The sequence below is a fragment of the Globicephala melas genome, chromosome 12, assembly GCF_963455315.2.
Source record: "Globicephala melas chromosome 12, mGloMel1.2, whole genome shotgun sequence".
Classification (NCBI taxonomy): Eukaryota; Metazoa; Chordata; class Mammalia; order Artiodactyla; family Delphinidae; genus Globicephala; species Globicephala melas.
In genome coordinates this window covers 87,819,564-87,838,575 of record NC_083325.1, presented here as the reverse complement: position 1 = coordinate 87,838,575, position 19,012 = coordinate 87,819,564, and the positions used below count along the sequence as shown (strand labels likewise).

The 19,012-nt window shown below is 51.4% G+C and overlaps 1 protein-coding gene across 2 annotated transcripts in view; it reads left to right on the top strand.

Annotated features, from left to right (window-relative positions):
- Positions 1-3,049: 3,049 nt before the first annotated feature.
- Positions 3,050-19,012, top strand: part of COLEC11 (collectin subfamily member 11) — a 33,494-nt gene continuing 17,531 nt past the window's right edge. Inside the window, exons 1-5 of one of the 2 annotated variants that reach the window (XM_030844531.2) lie at positions 3,050-5,314; positions 6,851-7,105; positions 7,329-7,453; positions 11,411-11,553; positions 18,126-18,197. In XM_030844531.2, the coding sequence (XP_030700391.1) occupies positions 11,436-11,553; positions 18,126-18,197 (190 nt within the window). In that variant the 5' untranslated portion in view covers positions 3,050-5,314; positions 6,851-7,105; positions 7,329-7,453; positions 11,411-11,435. Of the gene's footprint in view, positions 5,315-6,850; positions 7,106-7,302; positions 7,454-11,410; positions 11,554-18,125; positions 18,198-19,012 lie in introns of those variants that run through there. The other variant, XM_060309698.2, reaches the window with a different exon arrangement.

Here is a 19,012-nt window from a genome sequence, read left to right as displayed (position 1 = left end):
GAAGTGGCCCGTCTCTTTGGAGGTCAGAGTTCCTGAGGGAAAAGCCTGTTCCTGGTGGCCATGACTTTCGCGCGTTCCAGAACAAGCCGAGGGGAAGGAGGAAAAAGGGAGGAGGGAGACAGGGAAGCCCAGAGGAGAAGCACTTAGTGATTCTGATGGCTTTTGGTACTTGTTTGCAAAGCAGGTGTAAACATGGTTTATGATCTAAAAATGGTTCTAATTTGCAATCTACTGGAAATAGGCAAGTTAGTCTAAAATTATCACTTGTTTTTGTAACAGAGTAATTCTCAGGTTATTGGCGCTTTTTATAAAAAGTGCTTAACATTTCAGGACTCAGAAGCAGAAGGTAAGTACCCCCCGTCTATCAGCTGTGAGACAAGAAAGGGGGCTGGGAGGAGGGAGGGTGGCCTTGGGACGGCCGTGTGTGATCTGCTGTCCTTGAGGTCTGGTCGGCATGTCCCCTGCCTGTGTGAGCACGGGCCAGTGCTCTAATTCTCTGCCCTGTCTCCTGAGCTGTAAATGGAGCGGTGATGCCTTGCTCGGGGGCTGGTTGTGAGGACTGAGTAGTGATGCTGATCCTAGCCAGGCCCCCGGGAGCTGAGCCTTCACCCCATGTGCATCAAACACAGCCCAGCGACTGCGTCTCAGTGGCGTGGGTGTGCAGCGCAGCCGCCGTCCCAGTCCTCTGGTCGGGGGTGTCCCAGTGGCCGTGGGCATCTTTGGGGTCTGGCCATGGGGTTCTCACTTCTGCACTCTTGGCATTTGGGGCTTAGTTATTCTTTGTGGTGGAAACTCCTGGGCGTTGTTGGATGTTTAGCAGCGTCCTGGAAGCCAGTGCCCCTCGCCCCCTCCACGGTGTGACTACTGAGACTGTCCTCAGAACATTGCCAGATGTCCCCTGGCGGGGAGTTGGGGCAAGGCTGAAGCTGGGCTAGGGTTGCATTATTTTGGATTTAAGTTGGTTGAGTGGTTCACAGTGATTTCCACGTACAAAGAGCTCATCAGTTACAGCCTGGACAATGGTGTGGTCAGTTCAAAAACTCAGATTATTCTCTGCACAAAACAAACTCAAAATGCCTGAGATCAAACACCTCATATGAAAGAAATGAGTTTCTTCCAAATATAACTACCAACCTAAAGAAGTACATGACATACCAATAATGGCTTAGGAAGTTGAAATAAATGTTTTAAAAGCTACCAGGAATAAATTCAGATAACCATGCTAGGGAAAATACTGAGTTACTGTCTATTCTTTCAATAGAAAAGCATTGTCATGGCAGGAGGCGAGGACAGAGTATGCAGCCTAATAATATAGAACAAAAGAAAGGTAGTGTCAGGCAGCTTTTTTTTTTTTTTTTTTTGCAGCACGCAGGCCTCTCACTGCTGTGGCCTCTCCCGTTGTGGAGCACAGGCTCCGGACGTGCAGGCTCAGCGGCCATGGCTCACGGGCCCAGCCGCTCTGCGGCCTGTGGGATCTTCCCAGACTGGGGCACGAACCCATGTCCCCTGCATCGGCAGGCAGACTCTCAACCACTGCGCCACCAGGGAAGCCCCAGGCAGCTTTTTTTAAGTGCAAGTTTTAATTTTGACACAATTGTAGCTTCACGTGCAGCTGTAAGAAGTAAACCAGAGGAGTCCGTGTACCCTGTCTCCCCAGTGGTAACAGGTCCTGCGGGAGCAGGGCCCACATCACGGGTCACGGACGTCCCTCTGTCCCTCTCTTACACCACGCCCACCTCCTCAGGCCCTGGCCACCACTGGTCCGTTCATTTTGTAGTTTCATCATTTCAGTACCATTCTATAAACGGAAGCAGGCAGTGCAGAACCTTTGTAGGACTGGCTCTTTTCATTCAGAATTCTCTGGAGACCCTCCCAGTTGGTGCTGTGTCTGTAGTTGGTTCCTTTACCACCGAGCGGTGCTCCCTGGTATTGAGGACCAGAGTTTCTTTAACCAGCCGCCATTGAAGGACGTCTGAGTTGTTCTCAGTTTGGGGCTGTTAGGGATTCAGCTGCTATAAACCGCCGTGGATGTTCAGGTTTTCATGTGAAGGTAAGTCTTGGCTCCTGGGGTAAACGCCCAGGAGTGCAATCGCCGGGTTGTAGGGTAGTTGCATGTTCAGTGTCTTAAGAAAGTGCCCAACTGTTCCCAGAGCGGCTGCACCATTACATCCCCCCCAGCTTGTCATCCTCAACAGCATTTGGGGTCCTTGCTCCTTTCAGTGGCAGCCATTGTGACAGGTGTGCGGTGTGCCTCACTGTGGGTGTGAGGGGCGTTTCCCTGGTGGCCAGTGATGTTGGGACATCTTTCATGTGCTTCTTTGCCATCCGCACAGACTCTTGGTTGTAATAGCTTTTCATGTTGTGGCCCAATTTTTTAACTGGATTGTTATTTTCCTGTTGAGTTTTGAGAGTACTTTATAATTCTAGATAAAAGACCTTTGGTAGATATATAGTTTGTGAATATTTTTTCCCCTCCTATAGCATGTTTTTGCATTTTAATAGGGTTTTCATTTTGATGAAGTACAATTTATCAATTTTTGCTTCTGGGGATTGTACTTTTGGTGTGTTATGTCTAAGAGCTATTTGCCTATCCCTAGATCCTGAAGATTTTTCTCCTGTGTTTTTTCTAAAAGTTTTATAATTTTACACTTAAGTTCGTGATCTATTTTGAGTTAATATTTGTATAAGGTTCACCTGTTGCCCCTGGATGTTGAGCTGCTCCAGCACCATTTATTAAAAAGACCATCCTTGGGCTTCCCTGGTGGCGCAGTGGTTGAGAGTCCACCTGCCGATGCAGGGGACGCGGGTTCGTGTCCCGGTCCGGGAAGATCCCACATGCTGCGGAGCCTGCGCATCTGGAGCCTGTGCTCCGCAATGGGAGAGTCCACAGTGGTGAGAGGCCCGCGTACCGCCAAAAAAAAAAAAAAAAGACCATCCTCCTTCCACTGAGTTACTTTTGCTCCTTTGTCAAAAATCAGTTGGGTCTAGGGAATTCCCTGGCAGTCCAGTGGTTAGGACCCGGTGCTTTCACTGCGTGGCCCAGGTTCAATCCCTGGTCGGGGAACTAAAATCCCGCAAGCCACGCTGAGTGCCGCGTAGGCCAGTTAGCACATGAAAAGATGCACTGGTCAGGAGGGAAGTGAAAGTCAAAACTACAAAGAGAGCGACCTCACACCTTTTGGGATGGCTGCTATCAAAGCAAAACAAAACCAAACCCAGAAAATAGCAAGTGCTGGTGAGGCTGTGGAGAAATTGGAACCCTTGTTGGTGGGAATGTAAAGTGGTACAGCCACTTCGGAAGACAGTATGGCAGCTCCTCAAAAAAGTAAAAATAGAGCTACCATACGGTCCAGCAACTTCACTTCTGGGTATAACCAAAAGAATTAAAAGCAAGGTCTGGAAGAGATATTTGTACACCCACGTTCATAGCATTATTCACAGGAGCTAAAATGTAAAAGCAACCCCAGTGTCCACCAGTGGATAAATAGATAAGCAAAACATGGTCTGTACATACAGTGGGACATTACTCAGCCTTAAAAAGCAGGGGAGGGACTTCCTTGGTGGTCCAGTGGGTAAGAGTCCACGCTCCCAGTGTAGGGGGCCCGGGTGTGATCCCTGGTTGGGGAACTAGATCCTGCACGTGTGCCGCAACTAAAGATCCCCTGTGCTGCAACTAAGACCTGATGCAGCCAAAGTAAATAAATAAATACATATATAAAAAAATTGGACTTCCCTGGTGGTGCAGTGGTTAAGAATCCACCTGCCAATGCAGGGGACACGGGTTTGATCCCTGGTCCGGGAAGATCCCACAAGTCGCGGAGCGACTAAGCCCGCGTGCCGCAACTACTGAATCCCACGCACCTAGAGCCCGTGCTCCGCAACAAGAGAAGCCACCGCAGTGAGAAGCCTGCGCACCGCAACCAAGAGTAGCCCCCGCTCGCCGCCAACTGGAGAAAGCCCACACACAGCAATGAGGACCCAATGCAGCCAAAAATAAAATTAAAACAAAACAAAGCAAAATAAATTTAAAAAAAAGGAAGGGGATTCTGACAACTGCTATCACGTGGATGAACCTTGAGGACATTAGGTTAAGTGAAATAAGCCAGTTACACAAATACTCTGTGATTCCACTTACCTGAGATGCTTAGAATAGTCAGTTCATAGAAATGAAAAGTCGAATGGTGGTGGCCAGGGGCTGAGATGGGGGGACAGTGGGGAGTTATGTTTAATGGGGACAGAGGTTCAGTTTTACAAGGTGGAAAGAAATATGGAGCCGGATGGTAGTGATGGTTGCGTGACATTATGAATGTATTTAATACCATTGAACTCTACAGTTAAAGAGATTAAGAGGATAAATTTTATGTTATGTGCATTTTATTTAAAAAAACTTAACAAAATCAGTTGGGTACATTTGTGTGGGTTCTCTGTTCTGTTCCATTGTATAATAAGTCTTGAAACTGGGTAGACTGATTCCTCTTTATTCTTTTTCAAAATTATTTTAGCTATTCTGGTTCCTTTGTCTTTCATATACATTTTAGAATAGTATTGTCTGTATCTGTAAAACCTCTTGCTGAGATTTCAATAAGAATTGTGTTAAGCTTGTAGATCGGTTTTGGGGGAAATGACATCCTATGCGGAGCCTTCTGGTCATGAACATGACATGTCTCTCCGTTTGTTTAGATCGTCTGTGATTTTCTCAACAGCATGTTGTGTTTCAGCATATAGGTCCTGTACATGTTTTGTTAGATTTATACCTACAAATTTCATTTTATTGAGCAATTGTAAATTGTATTGCTTTTAATTTCAGTGTCCATACGTTCACTGCTAGCTTATAGAAATACAACTGATTTTTGTATGTTTATCTTGTATTCTGAGACCTTGCTGAACTCACTTAATAGTTCTAGAAGTTTTTTGTAGACTCCTTGGGATTTTCTCGGCAGATAGTCGTGTCACCTGCAGCAAGGGACTGTTTTACTTTTCCCTTTCTGATCCCTGTGGCTTTTGTTTCCTTTCCATGCCTTCTGCATGGGCTGGAACTTCCAGCATGTTGCTAAATAAAAAGTAAGATTGCTGTCCTGATTTTCCTGATCTCAGGAGGGGACACTCAGCCTTCACCTGAGGATGATGTTAGTGTTGGTTTTTAAAAATAGATGCTCTTTGATGAAACAGGAAGACATTTTTCCAAAGGACATGCAAATGGCCGACAGACACATGAATCGATGTTCAACATCGCTAATCATCAGGGAAATGCACATCAAAACCGCGAGCTATCACCTCACACCTGCCAGAATGCCGGGCATCAAGAAGATGAAAGGTAATGAGTGTTGCCGAGAGTGTGGAGAAAACACTGTTGGTGGGAATGTACATTGGTGCAGCCACTATGGAAAACATCATGGAGGCTCCTCAAAAAAGTAAAAATGGAATTACCATATGGTTGTGCAATTCCCCTTCTGGGTATTTATGCAAAGGTAAGAAAACATTATCAAAGGGATGTCTGCCCTCCCAGGTTTATTGGAGCATTATTCACAATAGCCAAGGTACAGAAACCTAAGTGCCTGTCAAAGGATGAATGATAAAAGTGTGAGATAAATATATATATACATACACAATCGAATATTATTCAGCCATGAGGAGAAATGTCCTTCCATTTGTGATGGCGTGGTTGGCCCTTGAGGTCATTATGCTAAGTGAGATAATACAGACAGAGAAAGACAAATATTGTATGATATAACTTACATGTGGGTCAGAGGAAGCCAAACTCGTAGAAACGGAGGGGAGTGTTGGTTGCCAGGGTTAGGGTTGGGGAATAGGAGAGATGTTTCAGGGTACAAATGTGCAACTAATAGATAAATAAGTCCTGGAGATCTGATGCACAGTATAGTGAATATAGACAACAATATTTTACTTAAATCATCAAAACTTCTGAGAGACTAGATCTTAATTATTCCCACCACAAAAGAAGCAATGACAACTATATGGTGTAATGGAGTGCTAAATAATTTTACAATTGTAGGCAGCCATATTACCAGGCACAGGTGTATCAGATCAACACGTTATATACCTTGGACTTGCACATTGTATGTCAAATATATTTCAGTAAAAAAATATATCTGTGTCCCCTGCATCGGCAGGCAGACTCTCAACCACTGCGCCACCAGGGAAGCCCCCAAACACTGCATTCTTAATGACTGGTTGATTTTTGAATATTGACCCAGCCTTGCATCCCCAAAATACCCCACTTGTTTATAAATAGCTTGCAAATCCTTTTATATATTGCTCAATCCTCTTTTCTGATATTTTGTTAAAGATTTTTGCATCTATATCCTTCCGGGTTATTGGTCTGTAGTTTTCTTCTTTGGTATTGTCTTTGTCTGGTTTCAGTGTCAGGGTAACACTAACTTCATAAAATGAATTGGTAAGTGTTCCCTCCTCTTCTATTTTCTGGTAGAAGTGTGTAGAATTGGTGTTAATTTTTCTTTAAACGTTTGGTAGAATCCTCCTGTGAAACCATCTGGCCTAGAGGTTTCCTTTTAGGGAGTTTTAAAATTACAAATGCAATCCCCTTAATTGCTATAGGGCTGTTAAATTCTCTGTTTCATATTGGGTCCATTGTGGTAGTTTGTGTTTTCCAGGAAGTGGTCTGTTTTCATCTAAGTTGTCAAATTTTCTTATGCTATCAGGTGGTTTTAATAAAGAATCCATTCTTTTTCATGGATTTTGTGGTGTGTGTGGAATTTGTCAGTTCTAAAATTTGTAATTTGTTATGACTTCTCTTGTCAGTCTTAATAAGTATTCACTTTTGGACCTCACTTTTTATGATCATAATTTGATATGTGTCTTTTTCTTAAAGGACCCCCATCCGCCCCTTCGCGTATAAGTCAGGCCACACAGGAGCTGGACCTGCCCAGCCCCCTCCAAAGACGTGGATTTGGCATGTGTTTGTTGCCTTAAATGACACTCCTGTGAGCCGAGGGAGTTTGGGGCCTCACCACCGGTTAGGTCTCGACACGCAGCAGACGAGTACTTTATGCTTTTGGAGTGAAACCTATATGGAAAAACTGCAAAATATGCCAGCCTGTACTTAGTCCTGTCCGTGTGATACCAGGTGACAGTTGTTGCTCTTCTTTCTACTTTCCTAAATTTCCACGATACACATGCTTATTTTTTCAAAAAATGAGAGGAACAGAAAAGGTGGATAAAAAGGGACTGACTGGGGAGTTTGGGGTGCAGAGTTAGGGAGGCGTCTCCAGGAGGGGCCCCAAGACCCCGACATCTCACGTGTTTCCAAGTTCCCACACTCCCTTCTCCGCCTCATGCATTTCAAACAGGAAGCTGTTTGCAGATAATACCGCAGCCCCAGCCTGAGTTGCCGGGCAGTCTGACAGCCAGGCCTCTTGCCCGACGTGTGGGACCGCGGCCCGAAAACAGCAGCCTGGTCTGGCGCACGCCTCAGGTAGGGACGCTCTGCTGGCCACTCTGCAGCCTTGGGAGCGGGACGGGGTTGGGGAACCCGCGGGAGATGCTCAGGCGGGAAGGCGAGGCTCCTGACGGGGCACAGGTAGGAACTGGGTGCAGGGCCGAGGGATTTGCTCTCAGATCGGGTGTGTCGCAGGGATCAGGCCAGAATTCTGAGGCTTGATTGATTCGGTAGCTCACGGTGGAAACTTCCTGGAGCCGAGCGCCGGGCACCAGAGCTACCAGTTACTAGGAGATGATCAGGTTTCCATAGGTTCAAAGGGGTGACGCAGTTTTTCCTGCATCCCAGCCGGGGTACAAGCGGCCGCAGAACCCCCGTCCCAGCCCCTGGCACACACGCCTTCCTGAGCAGCTAGCTCAGGCTCCTGGGGCCTGGTGGACCCCCCAGCGGGGGCGACAGGGCAACCAGCTCCTCTCTGCTCAGTGGCCAGCCTCTCTGTTTCGGGCTCAGTGGTGGGAGTCCCAGATGTGGGGCGAAAGGCGGGGCTGGAGAAGGCAACTTTCAAGGGCACATAGGGTCACCCTGTACGGGGTGGGGTCATCCTGCCTCCAAAATTGGATTCCACAGCGTCCCAGGGGCCCTCCTGCCTTGGCCCTGGCTGTCCGGCCGAAGTTAGGCAGTGGTTCTGAAGTTAAGAGGTAAAGTTTGGAAGCCACTGAGTGTGCATAACTGGATTTTCTGTTTGATGGGAAGCACGTTGCCCGGGTAGCAAGCAGAGCGGCGCCCCAAACGTTCACAGCTGTTCAGTTCTATTTACGAATTTGAAAAATCTATATGCCAAATAAAAGAACAGACAGATGATTTGCATAAGGCTCGGGGAGGTAATAGGGAAAAGGCCTCTTCTTGCTTCATGGTCTTGGTAAAAAGATAGGAAAAATGTGTGCCCTTGGGGTGAAACTCTGTCAGTGCCATAGTCGCTGGGGAAGGCCCAGTGTCACTGTAGGGGTGGGGGTGGGGTGTCTGCCTGCCAGTGAGACCCGCGACGCTTCTAGGGACGTGCTTCTCTGCAGGCATTCACGGTGCCCGTAAGACGGTGGGCCCTGCTGTAGACATTTAATGAAAACGTACAGTTGCACGTTTGGCCCATTAAGCCGCACTTTTTTCCCTATTTCATTGTTATATCATGTTTCTACCAAGAATTCCAAATTGAATTTCCTTTCTTCTCGGCCAAGCTGGCCTCCTTCACGGAGGGGCGGGCCCCGGCTGGGAGATAAGGATGTTTTTCTTGAAGAGACCCAGGAGGAGCTGCAGCCTCCCCGTTTATAAAACAAAATTCCTCTTGTAAGAGGGCAGGAAGGAGCCCGAAGTCTGGGAAAGAGGCTCCCACCAGGGCCGCCCGCACTGATTCCTGCTGCAGGACCCGAGGTGGGCCCAGACGCGTGAGCGGGCCAAGGGCCGAGGGCCAGCGGGAGGGCAGCCCCGGCTTCCCTGCACTCCGGGCCCTCTGCCCCTCGCTCCCCCTCCTTGGGAGGTGGCATCTGATCTTCTGCAGTGTGAGAGCAGCGAGTCTTGCTGAACAAGGTGGCTGTCTTCTGACCCAGTTGTCTCTAGCTAGAGAGGAAATTCCCATGCAGTTCCCGAGACATTTAAAACAATCTAAACACAGCTGGCCTCCCACACATACCAAGAGGCAAGCATCCATTGGCCTGAGCACAAAAGTCAGGGGAGCAAGTGTTTATCGTGGCTTTTTAAAAACCGCCAGCTAGTTGACACGTAACATTCTATTATCATCGCATTCAAGAAGTACCTCCTTGAAAGGAACAGGCGACTTGCCGCTAAAGCAGCAGCTACGCTCTTCATGGTTAAGAACACAGTGTGATCACCCGGGCTGGCCGCACACTTGGCGGTGCTGCTTTGTTCAAAGACCATTAGGAATCCAGGCCCCAATCCCATTGTCCGGCCCTCTACGTGGGTCCGCACAGGCCGCGTGTCCGAGGCGCTGGCCCTGGGAACACCATGGGAACGTGGAAAGCCATCAGCAGAAGAGTGTCACGTCCTGTGTGAGTTGCCGCTGGGAACCTCTGGGCGTTCATTCATTCATATGCCCATCCTTCCATTCACTCGCTCAGCTTAGCGCCTGCAAACCCCAGGCCTGAGTGCTCCAAGCTCTTCCAGTTACGGCTGCAGGTGCTCACGGCGGCCGATGTCCGGGATGAGCTGCTCGCTTGGGGGTCAAGGCTTAGCTGACAAAGGAGACGGAGAGAGCCAGCTCACCGGGGCCCGCACGCCTGAAGGGCCCTGCAGCCTCTCACTGCCTCCTATTCACTGTCTTTAAAACCAGGGGCCATATACGTCACCAGGGGGTCCGGGGACTAAATAAGGCGTGTGTGTCCACGTTTGGTGTGCAGTAAACGTTAGCTCCTTTTCTCTCCACCAAACGTGAATGTTAGAAAAGTAGATAAAATAAAAGCCCACTACTGCTGTGACTGAGGGGGGAGGATGGGCCCTTACTTTGATTCGGGGAAGCTGACAGTTGGGCCGAGTGAGCAACGGTGCTGACAGGACAGCGTTAGGAAGTCCCAGGCCAGCCCATCGTCACCACTTCTTAGTTGTCACTGAGGTCTCTGCCTCTGGCCTCCTGGCCCGTGAGGCTGGAATGACGTGCCCATCCCTGTGCAGGGTTACATGAGCACCATGTTGTCCCCGATCTGGTGAGCAGTCCTCCCCCTGCCTTGTCCCTACAGGATCAGATCTGTGACCACACGTGGGGAGCCGGGGCCTCACTGCAGGACGGCACGGATGACTGTCACCTCTGTCCCCTTCGTGGAAGATCTGGCTAACGCACAGGCTCTTCACGGGGGGCACAGAACGCTCTCACTCAGCAGCTCTGCTTCCAGCCCTTCATTTGTCTGGAAGCCAGGGCCGGCTGTGGGACTCCTTCCCAGGGTGTGGTGGCCAGGATGTCAAAAGCTGCTGTCCAGTGGGGCCGGCCTGGTGCTGAGCTGCGTGCACCGCTGCCTGTTCTTCCTCAGGGTGACCCCAGGACGCTTGCCTCGCTGTAAGGTGAGGGAACAAGCTGACAGGAGATGCAGTCTAGCCAGGGCGCTGGTCCAGGTGCAGCCGGATGCACAGCTGTCTCCCAGCACTGTGACATCCAGACACCAAGGTCCCGGGGGGCAGACCTCAAAGTCTGCGTGCTTCCTCACTGGCCCATGGCGAGGGGACCAGCACAGGGACGGGGGGGCAGCTGTGTCCTTCCAACCTCTGTCCCTGTCCCACACCCTTTGGTGACGGGGGCTTCCTCATTGATGTGAGGACATAGTAAGCTACAGGAGTGTGCGGCAGCATAACGTTGATGAATCCTGGAGCACGATGTTGAGTCAAGTAGGTAAGACGACACACAGCGTGACCCAGTATCTCATAAAACTCAGAACCTGGCACACTAGACACGGCGTTGTCTAAGAATGCATGCACTGAGGCTGTTTTGGAAATAGCAGGAGAAGGTGGGCTCAGGTGAGGAGAGCGGCTCCTCCGAGGGGAGGCCGGGGGCGGGATGGGCACCAGGGACTCGGGTCAGGGGCCCGGACGTGTGAAGCGGATGCTCACCAATGTTTGTTTTATGGCTGAGCGTCCGAGTTTTCACGTAACGGTAAACATGCCTCTGTGTGTATCAGGTATCAGTTATAAGGAATCAGAAGAAGAATCTGGAGTAACGCATCCGGAGTGGTGACTGTTGTCACTGCTGGGCGAAGGGGATGTCTCGGTGGAGGTTTCAGTCGGCACCCGAGTGAGAGAGACAGAGTGACAGAGAGGGAGACAGACAGAGCGACAGGGAGAGAAAGAGGCACCAAAGCACTGACAGCCGCTCCAGGGCAGCTGCCACCGCAGCCCCCGAGTGGGGCGAGTGTGGTGGCCGGCGCGCCTGCACACTGTCACTTGCTGTCCCAGTTCCCGGAATTCCCGTCACTGTTTACTGCTTCTCCCTCCCTTCAGGAGTCAACGTGCTGCAAGGCTCACCATGAAGCAGGCTCTGGCTCTCATTGGCCTGGCCTTCCTGTCGGTGCTCCGGGCTGGGGGCGCTCAGCAGACGGTGGACGACACCTGCTCCGTGCAGATTCTCGTCCCCGGCCTCAAAGGTAACTTCCACCGGGCCTCCCGGAGGTCAGGGCCTCCCGGGCAGCGGCCGGAGTGCAGGCGGGAGCTGCGTGCGAGCGGCGGATGCAGAGCTCATCCCGCGTCCCCGGGCCGGCTCGGGGCCCGGCCGTGGGAAAATCTGCCCCGTCGATGGCCCTGGTCCCCCCTTCTGTAAAGTCCAGGGTCAGACTGTACGTGGCGTCCACACTGTCTTCAGGCGAGGGATCCTGTAATTCTGAAACCAGACGTTCGTGTGCAGCTCGGTCCTCTCTTCAGGGACCCTGTAAGGCGTCCGAGGTGTGTTCCAGGCACTGCACACGTCACCTGCAGCGCCTCTCAGGGTGAAATGCTCTCATTGTGCAGATGAGGCCGGTCCAGGCTCAGGGAAACTTAGCAGTTTGGCTAAGTGGGTTGCGTAGCTCTGAAGCCTGGGCTCCTGTTACGGTTCCTGAGAGCTCTTTATTCCTTCTTCGAAAAATCAAGAAAACTTCTCCTGCGCTTTGTCTGTAATTCACCTCCAGGGGGAGCTGCCTCTGCAGACCAGGGATGGGTGGGCACCAGCACAGGGGGAGGACCTTCACTCAAAAAGTCACCGGGTTCTACCACGCACGGGCAGGAGATCCCAAACCTTGTGGCTCCCAAGCAGGACCAGCTCTGTAATTCGAGGGGCCCAATGCAGATGAAAATGTGGGATCTTTTGTTCAAAAGTTAGAAAGAATTTCAAGACGGGGACAGGGCACCTCCACCACGTGGGGCGAGCATGCCCCTTGGGCCTTGTGCTCCTAGGAGCAGCGGGCAGGGTCCCGCATCCCCAGATTCCACTCTGCCCCTCCTGCCCCTAAAGGGCTGTGTATGCTCTTAGTAATGAAGTTACACGGCCGTTTGTTTTCTGCTCTAAAATTGCTCGGGGCCTCTGAAGCACACAGCTCCTGACTCAGCGAACCTCCGATAACCTGGGAAACATACACCGGGAGGAGGCCCTAAAGAACGGTTTAAGCGTATGTTCATTGTTATAGAAAGAGTCAGTCATTTTTATTTATTTATTTATTATTATTGTTACTTTTTTGGCTGCACTGCAGCTTGTGGGATCTTAGTTCCCTGACCAGGGATTGAACCCGGGCCCCCTGCATTGGGAGTGTGGAGTCTTAACCACTGGACTGCCAGGGAAGTCCCAGAGTCAGTGACTTTAAACAGTCTCTTCCTAACCCCATTAAAAATATACAAATACACAGAAATAGGAAAAAATCTAGACGGAGATATACTGGCATGCTAGCAGCAGTGCTTCTCTCTGAGCACGGAGTTGTGGGTGTCTGGGAAAGCTCGGTCCAGATATTCTACTGTATAGCCACATTCGCCATTTAAATATAAAACTGGGACACTATCAATATTCAGATGTCCCTGGGTTTTCAAGCACATCTTGAGGGTACTCTGAGACAGATGCTTTTTGACATCTGCGTCGGTGACCATTTCTGCTGCATCCATGTTAAGGGCGTTCCAACCTGCGTGCTCGGCGGGTCCCCTGCAGTGCTTCCTTCTCCGAGGGTGGCCCGCTCCAGGGACACCTCACCTCCTCTAAGCAATGATTTCTCACCACCCAACACCATGCTGTGGTCGGTGATGAGCCACTGTATTGCCAGGTGGAGGCATGGTCCACAGTGATGAGCCACTGTATTGCCAGGTGGAGACATGGTCCACAGAGAGCCGACTTGCTGTCACTCTCCTGCTCCTCCCCCGTTCGCAGACTGAGTGTCTGCAGCGAGCAGACACGGTGTGGGTCCTCCAGCGGAGGGGTCTGCCAGGGAATCTGCGGGGCCCCTGCTCTCCAAGGCTCATCTTCTGGCAGGTGGTCAGACAGGCTCCCGAGTGGTGCTGAAGCTGTGTGGGATGTTTGGGGCCATGGGCAACACGCAGACCACGTGCTACCCACAGTGTGTGTTCCGGATCCAGCGTTTCAGTGGCAGCATCGTTTCACGCGTCCGGTTTCACGCTAGTCTGTCAGCACCAAAGCAGCGATTTTAGTGGAGAAGCTTAGTATATTTATGAAAGCCTCTAGAAACTGGATATCTTGTTCTTTTCTAAATTTCCAGCTTTGCTGGGGGTGGAACTGACAGATGGAAGCTCTGTCTATTCAAGGTGTGCATCGTGATGCTCGAATAGGCAGGTACCTTGTGGACGGATCGCTGTCACGCTGATGACCACAGCCACCTCACCTTGTTACCCTCTGTGCGTGTCTTGTTGTGACGCAGAAGCGTGGGTCAGTGAGAGTTCCTTCTTTGTGATGCGAGGGTGCTGAGCCGAAACAGAGGAGGGGTTTCATGCTCTGACTTGGGCAGCAGGGGTGAGAGTGGAGGAGAGAAATCTATGGCAGCAAGGCAAGTCTGGGGCTTCTAAGCAGCAAACGTTCAGGCCCATGTGGATGTGCGTCCCTGCAAAGTGAAGATTGGCATCACGGCAGAGCTCCTTCCCCGGATCCGCGTCTCGTGCAGCGTGGGGCAGCGGCGGGCCGGCCGCCCTCTGCCCGGCGCCTGGTCCCACCCAGCTCCTCCTCAGACCAAGCTCCGACCTCGAGGACATTCTATGCTGCTCTCAGGGCACAGAGAGCAGGATGCGCCGGAGAGCCAGGGCAGTCTGTGAAAGATCTGATTACAGCACATGTGCCAGGGCCTGCCTTGGTCGGTGGAGATAAACACAATTCAGGCCCCGCCCTTAAGATGAAAGAGGCAGGTGAGGGGTCTCCGTTCGTTCATCAGCCGCGTCTGTGTTACAGGCCCCACCAGGCCAGGCTTAGCCTGCGAGGGTGGAGCCAGTGCCCGTTTCCTTGGAGACGGAGCCTGGAGGTGGCAGGAGGTCTCTGGGGACATGGTGCCCGGCTGCTTCCGGCCCGTCCCGGTGCTTCCTCCTGCGAATCCACACTGGGCTTCAGAATCCTTCTCAAGGACTCCAGGCGGCCTTCTCCTTGAGAAGAAAGTCATGTGCTATTACAGACCTAAACGTAGCACATTATCTTTGTATCTGGAGAGAGTAACAACTCATTCTGATGGAAGAGCAGTCTTTCCTTGATGGCTGGAAAAATGGGTTGTAGGTAGGAAAACACTGGTGTGTATTAGCAAGCCTGCTGCTCAGAGATTTTAAAAGGGCATCGTTATTCTTACAGGTTTTATCAAATTAATTGAAAGAAGGTTGATAAAGCCAATAATGTGACTAACACATGCACGTGGGGATTTCACGCTTCTGAAATGCTGCTCTGGGCCAGTTCCCTCCTCAGCTCTGGTCTACCCTGCCTCTTTCCTGTCCTGACTGCTTTCTCTCCCAGAGGAGGGTCCAGTCGGGGACGTGGCCTGCTTGTTCTCTGATTAGGGTTTTGCTGCCCGGAGCTGGAGAGCTGGCTTGTCGCCTGTCTCTGGCCTGGCTCTTCATCATAAAGTGGACGTGATCCCTGCCTCACGGGGCAGGGCGGGGGCAGGTTAAATTAATGGAACTAAGCGAATGGCTGTGTGTGAATGCTAGGAGTTCATCTTAATCTATAGAAGAAGCTGGTGGGTTTGCTTGGTGTTAATTTTCCACGATTATCCACAGAGCCGCTGTGCGGCCCAGGGCTCTCCCGGCTGCTCCAGGAGACGCAGGCGGGCACGACGGGGACCCTCCGTCCACGGGGGGCAGTGGGACGTGGGCACTGATAATGCTCGCGTCTGGCCTGGACCCTGGAACCATTAATCTCACTGTCCTCCCCTGACGCAGGCATGGGACCACGGTATTTTCCTCCTTAAAGCCTGGCGGGGGCGTCCGGTGGGCCGTACGTGTGAGGTCTGAGCGCTGTCTGTGCCCGGCCCTCCCGGCTCGTCCCACCTCACCTGTGCAGTGTCCTTTTGTCTCCTCAATCTCTGCCTGGCTGCATCTTCCTGGTTCAGCAGGTCTGCATTAAAAGCCACTTCATCAGAGAGGCCTCTTCTGATCGCAGTCTAAATTACAGCCCTTCCGTTCAAGTTCCTGCTTCATTTTATTCTCGTACCCTGTGTTGCTAATGACAATTCTGTGTCAATCTAATTCTCATTCACGTGCGTGCAGTCTTTAAACATTCCTTCTCCTCGTGGCGCTCATAGAATTTTCTCCTGATTCTTGATGTTCTGCGTGTCACTCTGACACATCTGAGTTATTTTCCCCTCATTTCTTTCCTGCTGGCACTCTGTGGGCACACGCATTGTGCTATTCGGTGATTTTCCTTAGTGCCGGGAAGTCATAGCTATTAAATCTTCACAGCTGTTAAGGCTTCGAATGTCTCTTCTCCTTTTCTGGAATTCCTGTATGATGCGTATTGGGATCTGTGGGGTTTTTTCTTCAACGCTCGACGTGATAACTTCAAAACCGAAACAAAACTTTCCATCTCCTTCTCTCTCAGTGTTGCCTTGTAGACAAGTTCTTCATCCTCATTATTTGTCTCATGAATTAGCTTTTATCATTGGCCATTCTGTTACTCCGCCTGCCTGTAGAGTAACTTGTTTCAAAAATGTGTTTGATGCACGAGATTCCCTAGTTGGTCCCCTTTCATTGCCGCTTGTTCTAGTTCGTAGCTGCCTCTTCTGTCTCATCTTTATGAGGATATTCAGTGTCTTTCACAGTCAGATTCTGGCTGCCCCGCTGAGTCCTGTTTCCTGGGTTGTTATTTATTTTTTCACGATGTTGGTGCCCCTCCAATGTCTGCTGATTCTTGATGGTGAGATCAGTCTGTTAGTCGGTATTTCTTGGTAGACTATCAGTTCTTCTCCAAATATTACTACTGTAATGATTTCCTTTCTTTTTAAAAGATAAGAAAAAACCCAAGAACTACCCAGAGATTCAGGGGCCCGTGTGTGCCAAGTGTGTCAACCGCCCTTTAGCAGCGGTTCATGGAGCTGTCACAGCTGTGCTGGGGTGGCAGTAACGTGCCAGCCCTGCATTCCACGTTTAAATGGGATGCCCCCTCCCCTTAAGGCCAGATTATCAGTTTGGGGGATTTCACTGTGGAATCTGTAATCTCAGGGGAGCGTCTTACCAAATGAAGGCACGTGTAGAGAATTTACGGAGAAAGAAAGTTCACTTGAATGTTGGCCTGCTGTTTGCACAGCTGGGCAGGTGCACGTCAGCACCCACACCCACCCGTGGGAGGCAGATACATCAGGGAAGTAGATGAGGCCACGAGACAGTGACTGTGGTACAGAGCAGGGTCCTCATCACGGGAGAACGGAGATCCAGTGAGGGGCTGAGGAACAGCTTCCTGGACAGTCAGGTGAGCAGGTGAAACCTGCACAGGTGGGTTGATGGTCACGGCCGACTAGGCAGAGGCAGCAGTGTAACCGGACCCCTGGGCTCCAGGTGCAGGCCTGTGGGGAGGAGCTTAAAAATGGGACATTATTTATAACTACATTTGGCTGTTGGTGGTTTTGAATCTCCTTTGAGAAGGGAAGTATCATAACGGACTCTGTGTTTTAGGAAGATGGTTCTGGGGTGGATTGGAGTGGGGGGCGGCGGGGGGCACCGGGAGGGGCCTTGATGTCGCATCCGCACTCCGTCCTCTGCTCCCCCCGTGCACTGTGCTGCTCAGACAGGGTGTCTCCACGGTTGTTTGCGACCTGTCTCCTGCCCTGAGCCGCATGAGGGCGGGCTGGTGGTCCCGTCACCTCCAGAAGTGCAGAGACGTGGCTGAGCGTGGAGCCCCCATGGGCATCGGGAGGGAGTGGCCGGTTGGGCTTCGCAGAGCTGAGCGATGCTTGCACTTATCCGATGAGGGAGACAGAAAAGCAGAGATGACCGTGGGGCTTGGAGCCTGGAGTCTGGGAGACTCGGTGTCTCAACGGCAGGAGCAGGAAAGTCCACAGAAGAGACTCACTTCTGGGGAAAACCACCAGGTCGACTTGGGACGTGCTAAGTGCGGGGTACCAGGGAGGCTCCACAAACAGCCCGTTTCCCTGTTTCGGTTCTGAACAAAACAGGAAATAAAGGAAAATGTGCCAAAACATGGTCAGGATCTGTGAGGAAGGCTGGGGGCGTGTGTAGCTTAGGCTGAGAGCAGGACGCACCTGGCCAGCGAACCTGAACCGGGTGATGTGCTCACCTGGTCACAGGTGTCCCCGTGTGGGAGGACCCTGCCCCTGAGCAGTAGTGTACCCTCTGGGGGGTGCTCACACTGAAGGGACAAGGGGACGCCGACTCGTGTGCCCAAGTTTATTCTTCCCGAGAGTACCGGCCAGACAAGGGAAGAGAGAGGCCAGCGCGGGTGGTAAGGGGCAGCAGAGCAGCCATGGTGGGTCCTGGGGAGCCCTGTGCACCAGAAGGCAGACTGGGGCCAGCCCAGGGGGATGGATGGAGAGAGGGACAGATGCATTCCCAGAGGGAGTGGGGAGGCAAGGCAGCAGAATCCTGAGAAGAGACTTGGGGAGGGAGACCTAGAGCCAAAGCTGGGAGCAGGTTGGGAGGAAGGGGTGAAACCCCCCGGGGGTGGGATGGGAAGAGGGAGGCCAAGGGGCCTGGCTGGCGGCACACAGACACTGGACCCCGGCGCTTAGAGCAAGGTCCTAAAGGCATGTGACTTTTTCCACAGGGGATGCCGGAGAGAAGGGGGACAAAGGCGCACCAGGACGGCCTGGAAGAGTTGGCCCCACGGGAGAGAAAGGTACCTGCTGCCCCTGGGCCCCAAGGGCACAGCTGGGGCACCGGCTCCTGGAGAGCTGTTGGTGGGGAGAAGGGGGGTGCGTTCGAGAGGAACCCGGCACCTGTGTAGGTCTCGGGACTGAAGCAGGGCACAGAGAGGGCTCTTTAAACAGTGCTCCCTGGCTCTGGCCTGCCCGGCACCGAGAAACAAAGTGCCTTCTGGGAGGTGTGCCTCATCGGGTGGTTACGTGTATGGAAAATCGGCGCTCGCTTGGCCTCACGTGCAAATTGGGGATCACTTGTGATCGTTACACGTATAAGTGCAATTATGAGGGTGTGCAAACAGTGATGGAGGCGTGTGAACAGTGATGGAAACAGTCATGTAGGTGTGCAAAGGAGAGAGAGCACAGATTTGGGTGGGGCATGGGGGGTTACACCGTGGCCTCCCAGTTTTGGCTAACGGACCCTAGTCACCTTGAATCTGTTTCCTCATTAGGAAAAAAAATAGTGTCGTTCAGCCTGCCTCCTGGGGTTGTGCTGGGGCTTACAGAAAATAGATCCTACCTAAAAAAGAAGCTACATGGTGCACGGTGATGTCAGTAAATGCCACCATTAGGATATACTTCCTTTTGCTGCTTTAAAGTTTGTGAAATCCGTAAAAGCTGTGTTTGGAAGTGCTTTGTCAACGCCTGCACACTATTCTATGAGAACACGTGCTGGGATTATCCAGCCGGTCCCCACCCCGCCTCATAGCATCGGAGTTAGGTGGTTCTTGTAACAACACAGATAAAGGTTGTTATGTTTTTAAGTCCATGCACTGTTTTTTCATTCTTAAAT